A 24,636-nucleotide genomic window follows, 5' to 3' on the forward strand; every position below is an offset into this window, starting at 1 on the left:
TTCCGACAGAACATGCATAGCGAAGATGGCAGAGCCATGAGCTGTGAACTTGTCCTCCTTCTATTCATTTTTATTTTAAATGGCTTTAATATCCACACAGATCAACTATGCACCTGGAATAACCAACTACAAACTTGAGAAAACACAGCTCGGCAGTTTTCTTCCTTGCATATTGACTTTGCATAAGGCCTTTAATAAAAAGGGCAGAGCAAATGTTCAGGTCAATGCAAGAAATGGGAAAAGGCATAGAAAATGAACACCCTCAAGTCATCCCCATGACCAAAAGTAGAATTTCATAGTAGCTGGTATTTCAACAAGCACTGGAAATGTTTTCTGCAAGAACTTATCCGATTAACAATTTTCTGATTTTTATCTGCACAGTGAAACACATCAGACAATCTACAGAGTACACATTTCACATTTCTTGATGCATTGATGTTTATTAACAGTGTTGATTCTCTTATATTTAGCACATGGTTAAAAAGCTTAGTACAGAATCCATCAAGCTCAATGGAAGTTTTGCACTGATTACAAAGATGTCGTCTGTCATTTAACTACCACTTCTTATGCTGCAATTCAAATATTGGTGGTTTAGGAGAACAAATACCAATTTCAAAAGTCAAATACCAATTTCAAATCCTTCAGCTGGCATTGAACTTTGGCAAAGAAATTCAAAGCTACACATTTTAATTCTGAATATCTAACCTTGGAACTAGCTTTAGCATATTCCAAAAGGAACATTGTTTACCTGAGCCCGTGTACCATTTCATCCTCTTGTTCCTAGGGGACCCTTCCAGATATTTTGCACGAAGAATACACAATTGGGCTGCCCATCAACTGGAGGAATCTAGATTATTATTTTCAGTGAACACATTTTCCTAGAAAATAACTTTTCCCTGCATTCAAATGGCAGTATTGAGCTGTTGAGAAAATGCAATGCAGGCACAACCATGTGCTGGAGGAGTGGAAACCCTTGCCAGGTCTAAAAACACATGCAAAAGTGCCCCATTATTGAGTCTTTATTTGGGAAAATGATAGAACTAATGTCTTTTTAGCTCTGGTGTTTATTTAATCACCATATTCATCTTGGTAATTTTGGCACTTCCAAAACTTGCTGTGCTTTAAATTTCTAGCATATCACTAATGGCAAAATGAATTGTGCTGCAGTTTTAGAAGTCATAATCTTCAAAGAGAGAGCATGGGGTTGAGGATCTTTGAGATCTGTCTACTAAATAACAAATTTGTTGTGGCAGGAGGGCTAATTCTGAGACTGTTCACTCCTTTGGGAATCATTTCATTTTCTCTAACTAGGCACTGGTTGTCAACAATTTTTTGACAAAGTTCCTCCTTTCTTCTTTCTCTTTCCTTAAATTTGCCATATTCAGGTCAGGGGACACTGGGTGGGGGGTCTGTTTGCCTAAGAAATGCTGAACCTGTCATTTGCTACTAATGATGCTTCAACGATTTGTGTCACTCTCCTGTCAAAACATAATAAAATGTTAATATAAAAACATATGGGCTTAGGTGTCGTGTGTTAATGTTGTGAGCACCTGCCAGGTGCTACCTCTGACGTCCCATTGGAGAGACTTCCCCTCCCACTGCCAAGCACTACTGTGCTCATCTCTCTTAATATGTGCAGATTTTGGCTATCCTTTCCTGCAGCAAGGCAACTCTAACCCTCCCAGTACAAAAGGGCAAGAACAAACCCAAACTGGAACTAGGTGGGGCAACAGCTACGAGATTATCCTTGTGCAAACAAAACATCTTCTGGAAAGGTCCACCGATAGAAGGTTATCACTGGAACAAAGAAATACACTTTGTTTCACTACTGCTGAATGCTAAGATACCCATTTTGGTCCCTTCAGAGCAGCTTGGGTGTGGAACGCATGCCTGTTGCACTCCCTGTTCATAATGTTGCACTCCCAGTTCATAATTTAACATTGCTGGCTACACATTAATAACTAGCTGTTAGGGCTGGGCGATATCTGGTTTTCTACATCAATACATCACCAGCTAAACATAGCCATATACCGATATACTGATATAATGTCTGAAATAAGGATGGAGTTATGTAGAGGCATTGGCTGGCTTCAAGCTTCTTCCCACGTTGTGATTTTTGCATAGCGCATGCACACACATTGTGATTCATGATATATTGCCAGGTCAAAATTATGAAACCAATATCATGATATGGACTTCAAACCAGTTTTAGACGATCTATCGATATTATCTCCCAGCCCTACTAGCTGTAAAAGACTGGAACCCTATATAAACAATTCTCTATTGCTCCCCTCAGCTATAATGCACTACGCCCTACTTGTTTTCAAGCGAGCTTGCACTAGAGCAGAGTTCAGCTGATCATAATGATATGTGCTCATTGACAACACTTGGTAATTGCCCATGGAGCTCACTATCATGACCACAACCAGTAAGACTCTGTATGACCCTCAAAGCGGCTCTAGAGACTTGTGCTATGCTTTAACCAGATGCTCTTAATCCTTCCCAACTTGGTGATAAGCCTGTGGTTGTTAAGCAATCTGTCCATATCTCTTTTATTATACCTTTATACATGAATATTAATGAAATACAGGCTGCAGTCCAATACACATTTACTGGAAATCCCAGTGAATTCAATGGGACTAACTTCTGAGTAAACATGCAAAGAATTGCACTTACAATTTAAGAGGAGATATGTATTTCTTTGCTAACAAACACATATGCCTTTCAGTATCCTTCTTTAAATAAATGCTTCAAAACAAGGCACAAAATTTAAACTTAACAGTTCAGAAAATCCTTTGAGGATTCGTTTAAATCAGCATCACTTCTCCTCGTACACAAAGGCTAAAATAAGTAGGAAAGCTTTTTGTAACAAAGGTACCACTTTATAAATAACACTGAACAGGGGGGACGGGACTCATTTAAAAAAAACACAGAATGATGATTCATTTCTCATCACAGCCCAAAATAAAACTGTACAAAACAGATGAATATTTTACAATCAACACATTTGGAATGTTTATTAGCAGCTCATTTGAAGTTTTGTTCTTAGTCACTGAAGCTTGCATGAGATTTTATAAAGGCAGAAATAACATCCACATAATTGTGCCCCTTTCCCCCAGCTTTGATCTTTCTTTTAATATTGCGTTTGGTTTTATCTTACAACATGAAAGATGTTCATTTCTACATAATGCACTTGTCAGAAAACACAGAGAGATAGAACTTGTTATACAACTACAAGTTAAAATACTGAGACACAAGAGGGCAGACCATCCTTCAGTTCGGTGCACGATGCTATAGTATAATTAGTGACTTCTTCCTGGTGTCTGTGGTTCTTCTTTTTAGTAAGTATTTAAGAGGTTGGTGGCATTCTGTTGCACTTATTGAGACATCTTCTGTTATCTGTTGAGCAGAATAAATGAAAGCATTCAGTGTACATTCAAGCACGGAATGGTGTCACATTTTTAAAGGCAGAATCAAATCCTTCTTGCACAGGGTTTGCATCCCAGAAAATTTGCAATTTCACGCCCTAAAAATAAAAGTAAGAAGCAGGATATCTAAATTCAGCACTCCACATGACACCCGGCAAATTCTGAGTGTACCTTTGGTTTGTTATTTGGGAGAGAAGGAGAGGAATTTGTCCAAAGACCTCCTATGCCAGCAGAACTTGAGCTACACTGCCACCTTGAAAGGTACAGTGTCAGAACACGCCAGATTTTCAAGGAGAACGCTAGCAGCTGGCTGAGCTGTCCGCTGGTGAAAATATGCCAGTGTAACAGCCAAAATGGGGTACGGTTGTAGGCAATCCACAGCCATGCCCCGCACTGACAGCACAGCTGTATACCAGCCCTAGAGCAACAAAGAATTTCCCTCTGTTTTCTCTGGCTCTTTTCAGAGAAACAGGTGCACTTTGCACAAAGCAGAATGCACAAAGTCGAACTTGAACACACTGAAAGTACTCGTCTGTTTAGAACCCCAATAGGAACCTCATCTTGGGACCCCAGACATGAACACCCAGCTCCATTACAAGAAAGCACTCCACATAGGTAAGCTATGGAAGGGGGACACGCGCCCTGAAATGGACAACTGTGTTTCCCATGCCTCCTCCTCCCACACCTTTTGCTATATGCGTCATGCCCAACTGTGTTGCTCTAACACTTTCCCCATCTCTAACAGTGGAGAGCAGGGTCTCCCACGCAGATAGGAGGCATGTGAGTTTTGCAGTACGCTTCTCCAAGTTTCTAGTGCTGTAATATGAAACCACCTGAGTGAGGGGGTTTTCTGGACGAGACCCAAGACAACGCTTGAAGGAAGATAGGCAGGTCATTTGGTGATGCTCACTCTGTCTTTAGGCCAGGAGGAAAGAGGATGGAGAGGAGAGGAGCAAAACAGAGCTGCATGAGAAAGCAGCAAGCTTTATAGTTCCCATGGGAGGGACCCTTGGGAACCCAACTGCTGATGGAAACTGATTGTTGCTGTATGGATACTTCAGCTTTCATGTTCAGTAAGGGATGGTGCTGCCTAGTCACTCGTGAGACAAAACAATGTGTTACATGACAGAGCATGGTTGCCTATGGGGTACATATTATTTACTTTTGCCTCACTGTTGTCTCAGGTGAGACGGGTTTTCCAAGATTCTAGAATACTACAAAAACTGGCTGAACCTAGTATGAGATGGGAGACTCAGTCAATTTCAGTTTCTCATTTTCTCCAATTTTAAGTTCAGTCTTCCATATTTCCACATCAGTTTGCCATTTTTTAAAGTTTTCATGAAAATTCATAAGTTTCACAGTGGGAATTTCACCAAACAGACACACTTCTATGCAAATTTTCTTAATACTGTATACACATTTTTTCCCCCAAAGCAACTTTCCCTAATACATGTTTGTATGTTATTTTCACTGATACATTCATTTTATGCACATTTTACTGCACTGTATGCATTTTCGTGCACATTACCTGTCTGGAAAACTGCACTGCAAAATTCAGGAAAGTGCAAAGCAATGGATAGCTGTGTTTCATTTGCGCCTTGTTTCAGAAACTGTGGATTAGGGAGGTTCATCTTTAAATGCAAACTGAATCAGATTTTCACCCCATCCCTAGGTTAGTGAACACACAAGTAGTGATTCTTCTTTCAAACGACCTTCAACACTTGGGTAGTTGCCATTCACTGCATTTGGACCGTCACTGTAAGAAGGAAGATTGGTCCTCTCCTGGCTACTATCCATCCTACTCTAGGGAGGCCCATCTCACACTTTCAGAACTGCTAAAACAATTCATTTAGCACAGCGGTTCTCAACCTGTGGGTCCCCAGATGTTGTTGGACTACAACTCCCATCATCCCTGAGCTCTGGCCTTGCTAGCTAGGGGTGATGGGTGTTGTAGTTCAACAACATCTGGGGACCCACAGGTTGAGAAAGGCTGATTTAGCCACTTAGGATCAAAACTTCATTTCAGGTACTAATAGACTCTCCTTTCATATAACACTACACCCCCCTCTTTCTGTTGCAACTGTTCTTTTTGAACAAGTTATGCAGTTGGGTGGGGCAGAGCCACAGAACAGTCCTGCCACCACTGGCATCGCTACAGTTTATATGGGTGTGGCTGGGACAGGACGGCAACAAGGCTGGGGCTGTGTGGACACACTGGCAGGAATGCCAGATTAGCTCCTCCAGAACGTCTGCAAATTCCAACCTGACCACCACCCCTGCCCTACCCCATCTGCAGCGATGTTGGGGAGGGAAATTCCACCACTCTGCACCATCACACCAGCCACTATCTTTGTTTTTTTTAAAAAAATGTACAAGTGGTAGTGGCAGGGAACTCTAAATGCACTTCTAGTTCTTTCCTTTCTTCCTTTGCAGCTGCCCAGCTTGAGTTCAAGCCAAACTGCAAAGGAAGATCCCTGCTAAAAACAGGGATTGGCTGCAGGAGAAAGTTCCCAATTAGCAATTCCCTCCTGCAGCCAATCCCTTTGGGCTTGCTGTCAGCACCACTCACTAGCCAAATGGCACATTATTATTCTTGTTCCTTCTTCTTCCTCTTCTTCTTTTAATGCACTTGGTTAGATTGTTGGGCTACAATCATATAGAGTAGGGTTCCAATATCTGCTCAACCCAAGGTAACCTTGGGCCAGTCACAATCTCTCTGCCTAACCTACCTCACAAGGTTGTTGTGAGGATAAAATGGGGAGGAATAGAACCATGTACACCACATTGAGCTACTTGGAGGAAAGGTGAAGTAGAAGTAAATGCAATAAATATAAACAAATATAAACAACTACAGGCCCTGATCCAGATTATGTTTCTGATCCGAATAAGGAGCAAGTTTCAGACTGGGGCCCTGCAGCTGCTTTTCTCCAAAATAAACATGGTCAGGTTAAGTACTTTAAGCACATCTTGTACACCGGCTGAGACCCTACCTGCCCATAGACAGTCTCGCCAGAGTGGTACATGCTCTGGTTATCTCCCGCTTGGATTACTGCAATGCACTTTACGTGGGGCTATCTTTGAAGGTGACTCAGAAACTACAACTAGTACAAAATGCGGCAGCTAGACTGGTGACTGGGAGTGGCCACCAAGACAATATAACACTGGTCCTAAAGGATCTTCACTGTTTCCCAATACAGTGGGACCTTGGTTCTCAAACACCTTGGTACTCAAAGAACTTGGAACCCAAACACTGCAAACCTGGAAGTAAGTGTTCTGGTTTGCGAACTTTTTTGAAAGCAGAACGTGCTCTGTTTTGAGTGCCACACTTCTATGTTGAGTGTTACGCTGAGGTCTGTCTGTTTTTGCTATTTATTTTGCGTTTTTGTTTTTGTGGCTCTTTTTGTTTTTTTTTTGTGAGTGTTTGGAACCCTGTTCAGTTACTGATTGATTTAATGTGTGACTGCAGTATAATTGTTCATTGCTTTCTTGTTAGATAGTAAAATTCATGTTAAATTGCTGTTTTAGAGGTTGTTTTTAAAAGTCTGGAACGAATTAATCTATTTTGCATTACTTTCTATGGGAAAGTGCACATTGGTTTTGGAACGCTTTAGTTTTGGAACAGACTTCCAGAACGGATTAAGTTTGAGAACCAAGGTACCACTGTACATTTCTGAGCACAATTCAAAGTGTTGGTTCTGACCTTTAAAGCCCTAAATGGCCTCGGCTCAGTATACCTGAAGGAGCATCTCCACCCCTATTATTCAGTATGGACACTGAGGTCCACTTCCAAGGGCCTTCTGGCAGTTCCGTCACTGTGAGAAGTAAAGTTACAGTGAGATAAAGAATTACACAAGTTTTAGAAAACATCTGAAGGCAGCCCTGTTCAGTTTTTAATGTCTGACATTTTTTTATTTTTTTTATTTTGCTGGAAGCCACCTAGAGTGGCTAGGGAAACCCAGCCAGATGGGCAGGATATGAACAATAAAATAATAATAATAATAATAATAATAATAATAATAATAATAATAATAATAATAATAATTTACATTTTTTTAAAAAAGTATGAATAACACCATGTGCACATGTAGACAATACTGAACTAGATGCACCACTGGTCTGACTGGATACAAAGCAGCCTTCTATGCCACATATGTCTAAGAACTAAATACTATTTTCTTCCCTAGAACACTGCACTTGCCAGCTCCTCTTCATCTATCAATGTAGGCTATTTAAAACAAAAAACCCTTAACTTTTTTTTTTACTTTTTAAAAGAAGTGCCAGACTGACAGTTCTAGGAGGTGAGGAAATGCACATGTGAGTACAAGATAAACAAGTCAGAAGGATGTGATGATGTCTCCTTCAACCCTAGTCCGATATTCTGGGATTTTAACATATGATGAGAACTCCAAAGTTAGACTTCAGGTGCACAGAGATGATGACAGAAAGTGGAACTGATGGGGGGGGGGGAGCAAAGACTTGTAGCCAACAAAATCATTGCGTAAAGTGAATTACTTCCGCTTGCACAGCAGAATTTCCCCTCCCTCTCCAACTCCAACACACACACACCCTGCACACACAAAACCACACTGCTCCACCCTAAGATCTTGCTCTGGAGGGTAAGGAGAATCTCTAGAGCAGATGTGGGGGTGCAAAGTGCCTGAAAAGGGAGGGGAGGGGAGGTTCCATTGCACAAGAGAAAGTTCTTTCCACTCATGCAGTGACTTAGGCTGTGCACACATTACCAGCTAAAAACGCAGCTAGGTTGTTCTTTTCCTCAATTTGGATTGAAGCTGGTTTGGAGGGAAGCACAGCTAAACACAGTATTTCATAAGAGACAACAGGACAGATACAGGATAAATATGGATTGTGGCTGAGGTTATGCGTAGACTGTTTCCCAAACCAGAACTGGGAGCAAACGGAATGCAGAGTAAACAGCAGTGCGTACACAGCTGTCATTTTAAAATATTAAGTGGTTTATAAATGCTTTAAATAAATAGTTGGATACAACCCAGAGAGATTCTTTTTGAAATGTGGGGTGGAGAAGCTCTCAAGGGAAGAGCTGTAAGTACCGTAAGTAGAATCTAAGTAGAAGAAGGGAAAGGACACAGCAAAGCAGGGGAACATTCAAATGTGTGGCTGTCTACTTCTCTGCTGCTACACACCAGTGTTCCTGGAACTACAGATGTCTGTAGGAGCCAAGGACCTGTCCAAGTGAAATACAGCTGGCCTTAATAAACTCTCAAGGCTCTTCAATTTTATTTTAAGAAGGCAGAAGTACATAGGTTCTAAGCTGCAAAGTCAAGATGACAGCATGTTCCACAAGTGCCACAGCTGAAGTCTGCTTCCCTTCAAATTTCTAAGCGTTCTCCCCCAAAAGCTATTATCATACTATACACTGGGAGATTATGGTTCTGAGCTAAGTAGCATGTAAAAATGGTGTCATTACATATTCATAAGCATATTTTAGAGGGGTTAATTGTAAAGCCAGATGTTTCCATTTTTATTTAGAGATGACAGCAGAGGGCTAATAAAGATCAATTACCCATCTGTCCACAATTCCAAAACAGTCAACCATGTATTATTATTTTAAAAAAATTAAAAAGAGCTGAAAGCACCTTCAGGCTCTCCAGTTATCTGAATCAAGTATTTGCTATTAACAGTGAAATCAACAGGTTTTATTAATTCATGTAGAGCAAATTCAGATTTGAGCTTTCAGCCCAGTAATGGAACACTACTATTTTTGACTCTCCATTTTTGCACTTCCTCAGAACCTTACATTAGTTTTTTGGAAAGCAAAGCTGGATCAAGAAGCTGGTTTTGCAATTCCTATTAATTTCATCAATCAGACTGAAAGAGAACCTATTCCACCACTACTTTAAGATTGTGAAACTTGCTTATTTCAGCAAAGTCTCTTTAACAAAATCCTTCCTCAAAAAAGATTATGAGATCCAATCAGGCTAGCAACAAACCAAATCTCAGATCAGGCAAGAAATCCTATCCAAAGTAACAGCAGGCATACAGTACAGAGCAACCTGTAACAGAACTCACTGCCACTGTCCCCAACATTCTGGTAGTTTTGGTGTTGAATGCCAAGTTGGTCTTTAATAAAACCATGCTGATTCATGGATGAATGGGCCACCCTGGGGTATATCACTGAGACCACGGTGAGGGAGGTGGGTGGGTCAGAACTGATGCAGCTCTACCTATCCAGGTACTCAGTTTGACATCAGCCCAGACTGGGAGCAGCAGGGAGGTGCTGCTGTACACAGGAGTTCACTTCCCCTGAGGGGAGGGGGATGGAAGGATCTGCAGGTTTGGGATACTGTTGGTGTACCACCCATCCTGCTGCTCAGCCTCCCTGACTGAACTTGTCTTGGGTGCGGTGTGGAACCAAGAATGAACTTGTCTTGGGTGTGGAACCCAGAATGGTGATTTTGGGTGACTTCAACATCCAAGCTGAGGAAACCTCAAGTCCGGTTTTGGTGTTCATGGCCTCCATGGTAACTATGGGCCTGTCTCAGATGAACATCAATGCAACACAGAGAGCAGGGCATACCCTTGATTTTGTATTTGAGCCACATAGAGAGCAGGGGGTCTGGAAATAGATCACATGGATATCACCCCATTATTATGGTCAGGCCACTTCCTGGTGAAGTTTCTGAGTAGCTGTGGTCAATTGTATAGAGATAGACCAGATGAAGGCTGGAGCGTAAGTGGCGTTACTCTCACTCCGGAGCCAACCAAGCACATGTTCAGACTCATAATCAGGCCTACCACATGACTGCGGAGACAGTGAAGATATCCTACTTCACTGCCTTCATTGCATCCATTCTTACCTCCAGGGACATGTTCAGAAAGCAGAACTAATAATAGAAATAACAATCCAAAATCTTCAGTTCTGCACTTCAATAGATCATTAGCATGATAATCAGAAGTTGAACAGAAAGTAGGAAGTACTTTCTGATTTTGCAATGTCAACTATACATTGGCTCAGCATAAAGATGAGAAAGCACAGCATTATGCTTATTATATCTTGAGAAACACAATTTAACTGCAAAATCAGCCATGTGTGATCATTTGGGGGAGGGGAATCAATGCAGTTCTCTGTACCTGATCCTCTACTATGGCTCTACAAATGTTGGACTCCAACTCTCTCATCAGCCCCAGCCAGCATAGCCAATGAATGAAAGGAGCTGTAATCCAACAACTGGAGAGTCACAGGTTCTCCACCCCAATCTACTGTTTCCTGCTAGCATCTTCAGAAAATACATTTTCTATTACAGAGATTAGTCTTCATGTCAGTAATGCAAGTCGGTGTGATGTGCAATGACCTCACAGTAAGAAACCACAAGCATCAGCTTCCCGATAAATATATAATAGAAGGCGAAAAAGATACTTACAGCAACACATTTTAGGGTACACACTTTTCCTATCCCACCCCGAAGCAGGATAGCTCAAGTCCAAATCCACACAGCTTAAATAAAGATCATTAAGGGAACCTGGGCTAGCCACCATCTCTCAGTGGAACACCCGTCTATTTGTGGTATAAACAGTTACAGGATTTCAACAGGAAGGTATGAGACATGCACTGATTGGAAATGAAGCAATATGTCACACCCCAAAACTTCTGCAGGTGTCAGTCGTATTGAAAGTGAAATCACACATAACTGGCCACCAAGTTATACTGAGAGATGGTGGCTAGCAAAAAAATCCTATCTTTTGTGGAAACAGGTTTGTTTCACAAGAGCTCCAAATCTACATTAATTGTGCAGGCTGGGATATGACTGAATCCCATCCAAAAACATTGATAGTCTGGAAATGGTCCTCCCTAGCTACATGGGACAGACTGAATGCACCCACAAGTAATCACAAGTTTACAGATGCACCTAGCACAGAAAATCCACTTTAACAAAGAAACAAACTTTTCAGAGTTAGGAAAGTGACTGGAAATACACTGGAAAATGTGGAATGAATTGCCAACGGGAAGACATATAAACACCCCTTAAACAAATCAGGATGAATGCTCATTGTCATATAACTACCATGCAAACAAACAGAATGACCAGATAATCTAACCTTCACACAAGCTTTGTGAAAGTAAATCAGGATGAATGCTCAATAAATAGGTAATATGGAGGAACCCTCAGAGAGATATGTCAATACTGAGTGTGTTTTAATTTCAAGATAGTTTAGACATGAGTTTTGCTAGATAGTTAAGAGTCAGGACATGTAAATGTATGTATCTGTATGAAATTTGCATAAACAAATGTATAGTGCAAATTCAGGTCTCTAAGTCAGTTCACACTGGTTCTAACATTGTGTTTTGCTGCATCCTCCACTGCCCTGTAAGCAATGTGGTCCTTAATAAATACAAGTTGAAAAAGGAGGTCAAGAGATAAGAGATCTGGAGCCTTGTGGGACTCATGGTGAAGTTAGTCTCTGGCCCCTTCAGTGTCCCACAAGGCTCCAGATCTCCTATCTCTATCTCTTGACCTCCTTTTACAGCAGGTTTCAGTCAGGATCCCACCCAGGAAGGTAGAAACAGGTCAGCAAAGCAGGGGGCAGATCTTGTAGGACTTTATGCATTTTGCTCTTATGGGTGAGAAGCATAGTTATATCGACTGGCAAGCTGAACACAAAAGCTTTCCACAATTTAGCCTGTTACAAGACAAGTTACATTTACTTGAGCATGTATCTCGATTCATAAAACAAAGATGAAATGACAAAGACTAGAGGGGTATTTTCATGCATGAATGTTTGGCAGTGTGTTACTACGAGGCTTACTGGAACCCAAAATCCAAGGATTGTGCATAAATGTCCATCACAGTAAGACTGGTAAAATTAGTGGCAAAGCAGCATTAAGCTCACAGAAGTCTAACCAAATAGTCACATAAGAAATAAGGGGTGTTTTTTTTAAGAGCCACAATCCACTGCACAGTTTCCCCTTTTGCTATCAGTATAACACTTTGTGCAGACCAAGTCTGTGCACATTTACTCAGAAGTAAGACCCACTGAAGTCGCAGGGGCCAACTCCCAAATACATGTACACAGGATTACAGACAGAGACAAGCAACAGTATTAGCCAGCTGGGGGTTTATACTTGAAATGGAAATGTTTTAACTTTTGCCTGAGGCAAAATCAGGATGCATATTCATCTCTCAAGACCGCCACTTCATTGCACCATGAAAGAAAAGGTGGAGCACCAGATGGAAATGTTTTAGGGTTGTTGGCAGCACAACGCTTTGGAAGAGGGACTGATTTGCATTCAGTTCTCATCCAATTCTGAAATCTAAACGTATTTTCACCACTGTGTGCAGCCTGCCAAACAAGAGCCATGCTTAAGGTCTCTTTTTTGCACTTTCAATTTAATAGCACTGGCAACAAGCTGGAGATGTGTGAAGCTGCCAGCAGGATGTATGGTGAAAGGTGAGCAAGATGACTCAAGGGATGAATCTGCACTGACATTGTCCTCATATGATCTCAATGAAAACAAGCCGGTCACAATTTATTTGATTGTCTAGTCATACAGACCTTGCAGATCTACCATTTTTTATTAAATATCTGCAGAGAGAAAAATACCAAAGGTCAAAAGAGCAAGAGGAAGAATCTGCAGATGTCTAAAGAGGGCCTCATACTGATCCCCAAAGGAGTCATTAGCAGAAATCTTACAACTAGACACAGAGAGAAACAAGTTATGCTACACTTCGTTATCTCTTTTCATATGTAATAACCTAGCCACGTCTGAGTGCATTGGCTCCCAATCTATGAAGTCTTTACTATGAATATATGTACATTTAACTACAGAGTCTGAACACTGGCGAGGGTGGGGAGTGACCAACTTGATAGCCTTAATGGTATAGGTAAGCATATTCAGGGTAGGTAATTCTGAATGGAATTTACATATTATGTATCCAAATTGGATTTGGATTGGTATCAGTTGGCTTCACCCAGAGATGTGCAGGGAATTTAAAAGTATGTAGGTTACCACCTGTGACTTGGGTCTATGCCCATCCTGCCTAGTAGAAACTGCCTGGGGATATTAATACACCTTTCAGGGAGGGAAGGACGCCAGGTGGCCTGTAGTTGTCTGGCTCCTACTCAATAAACGAAACCGAAATGCAAATTTCCCCAGCCAGTTACTGTCTCATTTTTAACCTTCCCCTTTTGTAGAATAATGTCAAGTGAACAATTAGTTTTCAACTTCATCTTTTTCTGGATACTATCAGATTTCTGGATTGTTTAGCTTGGACTAGGGCATTTGCAGCCTTGCTCAGCAAGCAATCTTTATCTACTGTTTGATACAGGTAACAGTAGCACTCTATTCATCCTGTGATATTTTTCTGCTATATTCATATTATTCAACACAGGATACTGGGCAACTACAATATCTGGTGCAGGGGTGGGGAATCTGTGGCCCTCCTGATGTTGTTGGACTCCAACTCCCATCAGCACCAGCCAGCATAGCCAATATCAGGAATGATGGTTGTAGTAGTCTAACAATATGTGAAGGGACACAGACTTCCCACACCTGATATAGTGAGACCATCCTTGACTGGTTCTACTTGTTCTTCTCAACAAGGTCCCAGCAGGTGATTATGGGGATTTCCCTTATCACTTCCCTCTGGGGACACAAGACCCTTCCTGCTCATACACATATGTAAAGCACTTGGCACCATCATGTGAAGACTTGGGTTGCTTCCAGATGACCCTAAACATTCATTCTGATTTGTTTGTAAGGTTGTTAAGACAGCATTGCATCAATCAAATGCATCAAGCTTTCCAGCAATTTCACCTGGCAAGAAGGTTGTGAACCTTTCTATGAGATGTTGACTTGGCACTCATCAACAATTAGCCATGCTTCTGTAACCTCAAACAAAGCCTCTGTAATGTTATCTATGATGGGCTGCCCCTTATGACTATGAAAAATTCAGCTAGAGCAGGATATACTAGCATAAAATGCAACACTGGGTTGTGTCAATGTCTCAGCACCTACAATGGCTTTCTATTGTTTTTCAGGTACCACTCAAATTGCAAGTTTTCTATAAAAAAATTCTAAACAGGCTAGACCAAACACACCCTAAGAACCACCACCCATTCCTTTTCTTCACCAGTTTCCAATATCAATTGCCTCTTCGTAGCACCATATATGCACTACATCAGACACATACACCAAATCTAGAGACTCCATCCATCTGGGGACTATAAGACATGAGCATCTTTTGAAAGTTCTGTCAGAACCCTTAATCTGAGCTAATGGAAAGTTGCATAGTTCCTTGCATAGATAGAAAGCATCAGCAAGGACAACTGTGTAGCCTTCCCCAACATGGTACCTTCCACATATCCTTGATACTTAACAACTTCCATCAGTCCCAGCCAGCATGCCTAATGGTCAGGGGTCACAAGAGTTGTGGAGGTACAACATTTGTAGGGAACAAAGAGAGAGAAGCCTAACTGTCATTATCATCTTCAGAGTCCTTTAAGTGCCTCCTGAAATTAGGCCAGGTTTCGTAAACTGAAGGGCAGCACGTATCTTCAATAAATGAATAAATGAGCAAATGACCTCATTATGTCACCTAAACCAGTATGCACACAGCTTTTGCACTGCTCAGTATCAGGCATAAAAAGCAGACCACAGTGACTCCCCCTGCGTAAGCTGTCATGGCACCCTGCATAGGAGACCTGCATGAAGAAGCCAGAGGAGATCTCAGGAGGAAGGTTTCAGTCTCAATGGAGAGGATCAATGCCTCCATTCAAGACAAAGTGTGTTTGCATTGCTGTGAATGTGAGGAGAGACAGCATTTTTCAGGGGAAAGTGGGGAGAGGCACATGCACAAAGGAAAATGAATGCTACAATAGTAGACCCATAGCAGAAAGTATTGTGAGCTGCTTAGCAGGTCATTGGGAAGGAGCAAAACAGAGGGGGAAATAAAATGAGATCTCAAACCAAAATCCAGAGAGATGTGAATATGATCTTTACCAGGCACAGCCTACATTTTATGTGTTTAGCCAGCAGACAGGGGAAAACAACAAGACCGGAACCCATAGCTGTACTTTGACCACCATGCAAAGGTGTGCACAGAATAACTTATGAAGGGTCCTTTGAAGTCTCCTATGACATGCCACTTACTCCTCTCAAGCACCCCAATGTACAGGAAGGCTCCTAGTCATGTGGACCAAAGGAGCACTATGTGCATCCATAACCCAATGGAAAAGCACAGATGCAGCTTGCCAAAGCCTTCAGAGTCACTACTAGCTACAGAATCCCAGGAGAAATGGTTGGGAAGAACCACCGACAAACCAAGACAGAGCAATGAGATATCCAGTTAATGTCATTTGCACAGACCAATCAGTTTTCTCTCAGTTTCATTCATACTCCAGAACACTTCTCATTTTGCCAGGCCTACTTCATCCCATTCAGAAATATATTCATTTCGACAACTGCTGCATGTGTCAGTTAGTGTCCCATGCGACCTTGTGATCAGTTTGACCCATTGCTACCCTTGCATTCGCTCTCTCCATGCAACCCAGTTGGTAGGTTTTTCATCACAGAGAAAGTCAGGTAGAGGAGGCAACCCATTCGCCATCACTAGTACTTCTATTTCAAAGCTATAAGCAAGATGCTGATCCACAGTCCTACTGTGTTGTTGTAGCAAGGAACTCACTGTTCTCTTGCCTAGTTTGTGGGCCTCTCTTGGGAGACAACTGAGCAGAGCAAAAATTGGAGGGTGATAGTTCCCTACCTGCCAACCGTCATGAGAAAACAGACAAAGCTGAAACACAGCTTCACAACATCCCAGCTTTTATTAAACCATATCAGTGGCAGGTATAAGTTCTGACAGCAACACAGAAGAATAAAGGCTGTTGTCTTTGCGTTCTTGCAGGATTTCTGTATGCTTGAAAACTGCAAGAGAAAGAAGAGTAATAGATGCAGGTTTCCTTATCACTATTCATGCTGACTACCCCTGTTTACATTATGGGCTATCACACCTGATGGAAAAGCTGTAGCCCGACAAAGGCATATCTGCCTTCAACTAGTTATTGCTGCTGGTTGCTGCAGGTGCCATTTGTGGTCTGCATGATACTAGGGATGGGAATCATCCTTGCCTCTCAGAATATGGAATGGCTGCCTTGTTGCCTACAGGGAGACAAGTATGGGATGGTAATGAATAACGGGGATCAGCAGCAACTGACAGGTCCAGTGACTAAGTGCCATTATGGGTAGGTGAGTGAGCAGAAGCAACAAAGGATGCTATCACTAGGTGTTATTTCACCCTGCATGCCTCACCTCAGTTTCCTACTCTCCCACTGGCAGGCCAATCTCCCACTCTATGTTTGGAAGCTTCTCCTGTAGGGGAAGACCATGCAGTCATTGCAAGAACACTCACCTGTCCATTGTAGGGACTGGAATGTTTGTCTGCAGTTTGCAGCTTCTTTTGTTCCGTATGCTCTGGCTGTACTGGAGTGGAAAAAATACATCTTGAATGTTTTGCCAGCTGTAGCAATAGACAGAGATAAGTGCCTAGCATTCACTAGCAAAGGTGGCTGTTATCCATTGCATTCATTGGTGCTTTGTGGAAGCTCACCAACATTTGGAATAAACAGAAGTCCCCTTTCTACACTGTGCATATTTATCCTGTGTCCCACAGCTGTCTGCTGTGAGGGGAAGCTTGTAAAGTTAGAAGTTTCCCAGTACTGCAGGGATTGATGGGAGACACTCTTGAGGCCATGGGTGGCCATCACTTTTATTAGGAGGGTTGGAGAAGAAGTGTAGGCATCATATGATGAGACATAATGACCCCTCCCTGGTGACCCCCAACCATCCCCTGACCTTGCCTACCTCTTGTGGGGTGCTTTTTCCTTGCAGTTCTGGTTGCAGGCTTAGAGTTGAAGTTTGCATCTGGAGTCCCAAGGCAGAGGAATTCTGAGAAGACAAGTGTTGCTCATCAGTCCTTCCTATCTTCTTTGTTATCCTTGACTTTGGGGTGTGCGTTGTTTGTGAACAGTGCTCATTTCCTGCCATTCATTAGATCATTTATTTACTGCTTTTTGGCCTCCAAAGGAGCCCCTGGATTGACTTACAACAAAAACTATTAAAACACAGTGATATGTCCCCACCTGTTGGTCCCTAGTTTGCTAGACAGTGATGGAGATCCATGCTATAGTTTTCATACATGAGATCTGTGTTCAGTGGCTGGGGCAAAAGGCCAAACTGTGCATTATGTGGGAGGACCATGATTCGATCTGATTTTTGTTCTTACTGAAATGCAGTCATGTGGAGTGGGGAGCTGCAAATTTCTTTGCAGGAGCACAGGGAAGGATGGAATATTTTCCTAATCAAAGTTTTCCTAATCAAAATTAACCCCCTGGCCCTCTTCCCATGGAAACAGTAACCTAGGAAAGGAGTTTTTGGCTATAAAAATGGGGCCCCAGTTTCAGTATCTTTTTGCATTTGCCACTACTGTGATACCCTCTGTGCTGAGAATGCAGGGTATATATTTAATAGTAAAATCAACATTAAACAAACAGGAAAATAACAGACCAACTGGCTTGAAAGTATTGGTCTTTGTAATACAGTATTTTGCAGGTATGCTACTAAAGAGGAAGAAACAGCCACTTAGGTAGCACTATTTTAAAAAGATCCCTCCTTTCATTTGGGAATAGGGCCATCATTGACAGTGATACTCTGTCACCATTGGGCTGACTTTTTGATGTCCACCAGAAACAATAGCTGGGAATTTCTCACCCTGATAATCATGAACAGTTTTTTAAAAAAACAAAATGCAAACATGCAAAGGATCTCCTTTTGAAGTAAGAGCCTTCTCTATGCTTACAGTATGTATGACTTCTGTGTAATAGATCTTTCCTTTGGAATACAGTGGTACCTCGGGTTACATACGCTTCAGGTTACATACGCTTCAGGTTACAGACTCCGCTAACCCAGAAATAGTGCTTCAGGTTAAGAACTTTGCTTCAGGATGAGAAGAGAAATTGTGCTCCGGTGGCACAGCAGCAGCAGCAGGAGGCCCCATTAGCTAAAGTGATGCTTCAGGTTAAGAACAGTTTCTGGTTAAGTACGGACCTCCGGAACGAATTAAGTACTTAACCCGAGGTACCACTGTACATGGATTCATATGTTATGGGTGCAAGTAAAAAAAACTGAAGCAATGTCATCTTCTCAAAGTCCTCATTCTCACCTTGTAGGTGAAGTAAAAACCCTGAACATAAAATGAGAATAATGCACATCGCTTATTCCTAGAGCTGGGAGTTCCTATTCATCTTAATGGCCTAGATCCAAAGAACAATGCAATTAGTTCTGCCAATCATATCTCCCCATGCTGCGTGGCCTCTTTTGGAACCAAGGAGAAATTTCCAAATTAGTTTGGGGCACATGGGACCTGCAATGGAATGTTGCACCATGGAGAGCGCCTGTTCACTGTTCCAGCCCTACCTTCCTCCATGATTTTCCATTTCTCCCTCACCTCATCCCTACTGACCAGGTATAGGCAAACTCGGCCCTCCAGATGATTTGGGACTACAATTCCCATCATCCCTGACCACTGGTCCTGTTAGCTAGGGATAATGGGAGTTGTAGTCCCAAAACATCTGGAGGGCCGAGTTTGCCTATGCCTGCCTGCTGACAGTCAACAATCTATGGACACTGCACACTTTTAGTCCTTGGACTGTTTTGGATATTCTCCCCACCATCACCACCACCTTTACAGCTTTTTCTCAAAAACAAAATTTGGGTTGTATCCAACATAGGATTCTGCTCGTGCAACAGAACATTCCCCCATCTCCATCCCCAGATGTGTTCTAGAGGTTCCTTCAGCCCTGCCCCAGAGATCTGGGAGGGGTGGGAAGTTCTGTTGCACAAGCACAAATCCTTGCACTAATGGAATGATTGGACTGGATATCACCCACTTTACTTTTGTAAACCTTTGGTTTCCCCTAAGTGCCATAATAGCTCCTGTGTTTTCATGGATGGTGCCATTTTGGCTACATAAAGCAATGGCACTCACGCCTAAACATCTGAAATAGAGGGAACGATATGGGGCGGGGAGAGAGAGAGAGAGAGAGAGAGAGAGAATGCTGCTCAGAGAAAATCTCACAGTCCCATTAGGCATGCCTAAGCCCTAGGATGCACCCAAAGTGACTCTCTGGATCCTGGCCAAAGAGTTCTTGCTTTGTGATAATATTCCACACACATCAAAATTAGGATTTAACCATTTCAACCAATAAGCAAAAGAAGAAAGCAATATTCCTATAGTGCTCCCCCTTCCCTCTTATCCTTTCTCTCCAGACAAACTTGCAAGCTGAAATTCACACAGACAGCACTATTATGACCGATTTCGCTGGCACAGCTCTACACCCGACGCTAATTAGCCCAGTTCTCAGCTGGTGAAAATTACAAGGCTCAATTGCAGCTCCATATAGTGCCACAAATAACTGTGGGCTTGGCCAATAAATTTATCATAGTGTGCTGAATTTAGTGGCTGAAAATAAAAGTAGACGGGAATGTTGAATGGGATCAAGTAAGATCGCCACACACAGATCATAGTTTCATACAAAAAGCATAAAATTGTATGCTAGTAGAGCTCTGAATCTCATAAAATGTACACACATACCACAAATAGAAGTATCCCCATTCAATTGCTACTATACTTGCTGAAAACAATTTTAAGAAAATTAAATTGGCTGAATGTCTGGTGTCTTTAGGCATTATCTACCACACATTTTGTTTACCAAGGTTTAAGGTGGCTTGAAAGTCACTGAATCGGGACCTCACAGCTGGCATGATTAACTAACTTGCAGCTCTATAGATTCATTTTGAGAAGTGGAATCAAGTTACAGAAAGCAATGCACAAGTGGCTAATATGGCCACACATACTGAATTCCAATAGCTATATAAAGATATCCTGATATTTACTCTGGAAGTCACTTGGATTGAAATCAATAGAAATGCTTTGGAGCAGGTAGCTTTACTGCAATTCTAAAAATGCAGGAAACAAAACTCTTTCAGAAATTAAGCATTTTAAAAATAAAATAATAGGAAGTAAAATGAGACTTGATGTTAAAACTAAAGCGTTAGAAATGTCTGATTATTCAAACACGGTATATTTTATACACCATAAGCAAGAATAACACTTCTTGCAGCAGCAAACAGCCCACCTGTGTCTGTCTGATATTCCACAGCCCCAGTTGTGTGTATACGAGTATACATTCCCCAGATGATTTGAATATTTCTCAGCCCAACACTTTTGGGTTCATCTGCATCTATTTCCCCAGATTTTCATCCTTCTGCAATAAATGCTTTTGGTCTTGTTCTTCAGTGCCATACGTGCTTTGAAAGTGGAGCTGCCATTTGTGTCAGGAGGGGTGTTCTGCATAAAACTAGGTCATGCGCCATGATTTAATGTATTATTTCATCAAAAGAAGCAGACATGGTGTCATCTTTATAAATCTTCTATGCAGCTTTGTAGGTAGCATATATAGACTTAATTTCCATTTTCAATTATCAGGTACCAAATTGTAAGGGAGGGTTTGAAGCTTGCTTTTATAAGGAACAGATATTATGATTCTTTTAGGATGTGCAGAACAACAAAAACTATTCCATATCATCCTTTTCCCCCTTCTTCTATAGGTTCCAGAACTTTTAGAATTCTGCACATCTAAAAATGGTGCATATAGAATAATGCCTAGTTTCCACACCTAAATCTCTCTGGGATTAATGGTGTGTGTGTGTGTGTGTGATCAGAGCAGCGGCTTTTCTGCGGAACCACAGAAGTTCGAACCATCTGGAAGGGTTACTATGGAAACAGCAAAGGACTGGGGGAGGGAGGGAATGGATGCCATGACAACCTTTGGGAGTTTCCCAGGAAACCAAAGTTGCTATGGAAACTGCATCACTCAGGTCCAAATTAGTAACTTCCGCTGCAAGGCGTGTTTGCCACTTTAATCTTCTTGTGATAGATGCAACCGCTTATCTTAAATGCATTGGAATGGATGGAAATGCCCCCTTTGTTTCTAAGGTTTGGATGGGTTTCAACTGAGGCTACAGTCACTGTGAAAAGCCCATCAGTGACTTACCAGAAGCCTAAAACTTCATGACATGCAGAAAGCCAAACACTCAGGATATGATCCAGTAAGACAATTGTTCAACCTTGTGATGTAGGAAGAAGTATTTTCCACTATACTGTGCAGGTAGAATTTTGAATTCAAGGAAGCAATTCTGTAGTTCTGTGGATCAAAGAAATCCAGACTTACAATGAAGACTTTCCCCTCGCTATATCAAAACAATTATACGTATGCCTAGGGCAGATTCAGACTGCACACAGGCTTTAACCTGGCATTAACAAAAGCAAAACTGTACCCTCGTATGACACACATTAGATGATGTGAGCATCATTTTGCAGTGTGATGGCAGAGATGCTTTGTGAAATTTCAGTGCCTATATTTTCTACTCACTGCAACACACTTGCATCCGCGTTTCTTTCACTTCGTAACTTTCATTCCAACAAGTGCACACATTCAAGGAAAGGAAAATCAACAAATGAGCTGCTCTTTGCTAAATTTCCCATCAAAACCCCAAAGCCCGGTAACAAACAGCGCAGAACAAAAACCTGTTTCTAGAAGAAGCAGCCCAGACTTCTTTGTATCCTCTTATCTATCTGCTTTCTTAACATCTGCTTAGTTGTTTGGTTTTTTTACCTTCTAAAAATGCCCATCTTCAGAAAGAAGGATCAGAAAAGTACATGTATTAAACAAGAGCACAAAGAATGACGATGGTGCATGTTCCTCACAATACTGATTACGGAGACCTTCTGTAATATTTTTATATATCCTTGAAAGGTGTCTTTTAAACATCCGTAAAGATCTTTTTAATATTCACACAGTTTGGATTGTTTGTGGCTGTACAGTTGCCTGTTTTGAAGGCAGCCTGTTTGAATGCACTGTTGCTGATGCCTCCCTCTTCTATCACCATGTACTCTGACTTGCTGAGAGTCGAATTGCTCCGAGCTTTCCTCAGCTCCTCAGTGGAGGAGAGATGCTGGCAGCTTCCTACATGCATATACTGGGCTTGTTCTTCACCTTCCGTTTCTCGGTGATAAAAGTAGTTAAAGTTGGAGACTATCACGGGCACAGGCAAGGCAATGGTCAGCACCCCAGCTATGGCACAGAGAGACCCTACTATTTTGCCCCCAATAGTGACTGGGTGCATGTCACCATAACCCACTGTAGTCATGGTCACTACAGCCCACCAAAAGGCATCAGGGATACTGCTGAAGCTGGACGTGGGATCATCAGCCTCTGCAAAGTAGACGGCACTGGAAAAGAGGATAACTCCAATGAAGAGGAAGAAAATGAGCAAGCCCAGCTCCCTCATGCTGGCCTTGAGGGTCTGCCCCAAGATCTGCAACCCCTTGGAGTGCCGAGAGAGCTTGAATATACGGAAGACTCTGACTAACCGGATGACCCTGAGAATGGCCAGAGACATCGCTTGTTGACCATTGCCCTGCCTCTCGGCCAGCTCAGTGCCCAAGGTGATGAAATAAGGAATAATAGCCACAATGTCAATTATGTTCATAATGTTCTTGGAGAAGGTGGGTTTGCTGGGACAAGCAAAGAAACGGACAAGCAGCTCAAAGGAGAACCAGATAATGCACAGAGTCTCCACCACAAAAAAAGGATCAGTGAAAGAGGACACCATGGAGGTTGCTGGAGAAGAGGAATTTGGGAAGATATCTGCCACGAAAGGTCCACCACTGGTCCCAAATGTCCCTGTGGTGCTGTCATAGTCACGGTCATCTCTGAACTCAGGCAAGGTTTCCAGGCAGAAAATGACAATGGAGATGAGGATAACTAAGACTGAGACAATCGCAATGCCCCGAGCTGGTCCAGAGCTCTCCGGGTACTCAAAGAGGAGCCACACCTGGCGCTGGAACTCCTTCTCGGGCAGAGGTCTCTGCTCTTCACGGATGAAACCTTCATCTTCTCGGAATTTCTCCATGGCCTCCTCGCCCAACTGGTAGAAGCGGATTTCTTCCGAGAAGATGTCAATGGGGACGTTGACAGGGCGCCGGATGCGGCCTCCGGACTGGTAGTAGTATAGGATGGCATCGAAGCTTGGTCGGTTGCGGTCAAAGAAATACTCGTTGCGGAGGGGGTCAAAGTAGCGCATCCTCTTGCGGGGGTCCCCCAGCAGGGTCTCGGGGAACTGGGCGAGCGTCTTGAGCTGGGTCTCGAAGCGCAGACCAGAGATGTTGATCACCACCCGCTCGCAACACTCGTGCTCCCCAGCGTCCCCCCCACTGCCCACCTGGTGATGGCCAGGGGGAGGCAGGGTGTGGGCCATCGAGGGGTGGTCGTAGCGCTCTCCTCCCAGCAGGGCATGGGGGTGCTGGGTCTCCTCGAGCAGAGGGTCCTCTCCCCCCACCACGGTCATGCCCCCCTCCAGCTCCCCGTCGCCCACGTCCTCCTCGAGGCCCTCCTCGTCGTCTTCCTGCCCTTCCCCGGTCCCCGAGAGCGCGCCTCCGGGGAAGAACTGCTCACTGTAGCCCAAGTTGTGGTGGCTGCTGCCCACGGCGACGACGCCCGCGACGACGACGCCAGCGCCGCCGCCGCCGCCGCTGCTGCCGCCCCTCGGGTGCCTGCCGGAGGACAGGGCGGCCGGCGAGTACAGCAGGCTCAGGTGCTCGTCCATGGAGGTGGCGGCAGAGCCGAGGGGAGGCTGCCTCCCCGGCCGACCAAGCGACACCTCAGGCAGAGCGCCAGAGTGACCCTCCTGGCTGCACCCGCCGCCGCCGCCGCCGCCGCCGCCGCTCTGAGGTGCCCGCCCGACGCGGCTCAAAAAATCCGCCCCCAGCCCGGACGCCGCCTCTCGCCCTCCTCAGTCACTCGCTCCGCGCCGTCGCCGCCCACGCCGTCGCCCTCCCGCCAGAGCGCCGAGAAGGAGGGCGAGGGGAGCGGACGCTTCTGGAACGAGGGAGGGGTCTCCCCGCTTCCCCCACCTGTGAGAGCTCAGAGCTGCTGCTGCTGCTGCTGCTGCAGCAGCAACAACAGCGAGAGAGAGACAGCGCGCACTCGGCTGCTGGACGCTGCCAGCGAGCAACACGTTACGCGCGGGGGGAAGTTTGCAAGAGCGCCTCGCCCTCCCCGCGGCAGCAAAGCCGCTGCATCGCGCGCTTAACCTTGGAGTAAGTCCCCGTCA

General features: G+C 43.4%; 1 protein-coding gene across 7 annotated transcripts; it reads right to left on the reverse strand.

Annotated features, from left to right (window-relative positions):
* Window positions 1–420: 420 nt before the first annotated feature.
* LOC309344566 (potassium voltage-gated channel subfamily A member 3-like) lies at window positions 421–24,636 on the reverse strand. 7 transcript variants are annotated; one of them, XM_081867066.1, is made up of 5 exons: window positions 22,137–24,636; window positions 20,598–21,665; window positions 17,266–17,349; window positions 16,814–16,879; window positions 16,211–16,329 (listed from the first exon to the last, which is right to left on the reverse strand). In XM_081867066.1, the coding sequence occupies exon 1, from the start codon at window positions 24,127–24,129 to the stop codon at window positions 22,285–22,287; it is 1,845 nt and encodes a 614-aa protein (XP_081723192.1). In that variant the 5' UTR covers window positions 24,130–24,636; the 3' UTR covers window positions 16,211–16,329; window positions 16,814–16,879; window positions 17,266–17,349; window positions 20,598–21,665; window positions 22,137–22,284. The 7 variants fall into 7 exon arrangements, with proteins under 7 accessions (XP_081723196.1, XP_081723194.1, XP_081723195.1 ...); XM_081867064.1 differs by having other exon boundaries at window positions 16,814–16,884; XM_081867067.1 differs by lacking the exon at window positions 16,211–16,329 and adding an exon at window positions 16,413–16,563.

This window comes from Podarcis erhardii, assembly GCF_964252035.2.
Source record: "Podarcis erhardii genome assembly, chromosome: 6".
In the NCBI taxonomy this organism is placed as follows: domain Eukaryota; kingdom Metazoa; phylum Chordata; class Lepidosauria; order Squamata; family Lacertidae; genus Podarcis; species Podarcis erhardii.

What these genes read in the sequence shown, in the direction of transcription:
- LOC309344566 (XM_081867069.1), bottom strand. Translation starts at nt 24,129, where the DNA reads ATGGACGAGCACCTGAGCCTGCTGTACTCGCCGGCCGCCCTGTCCTCC.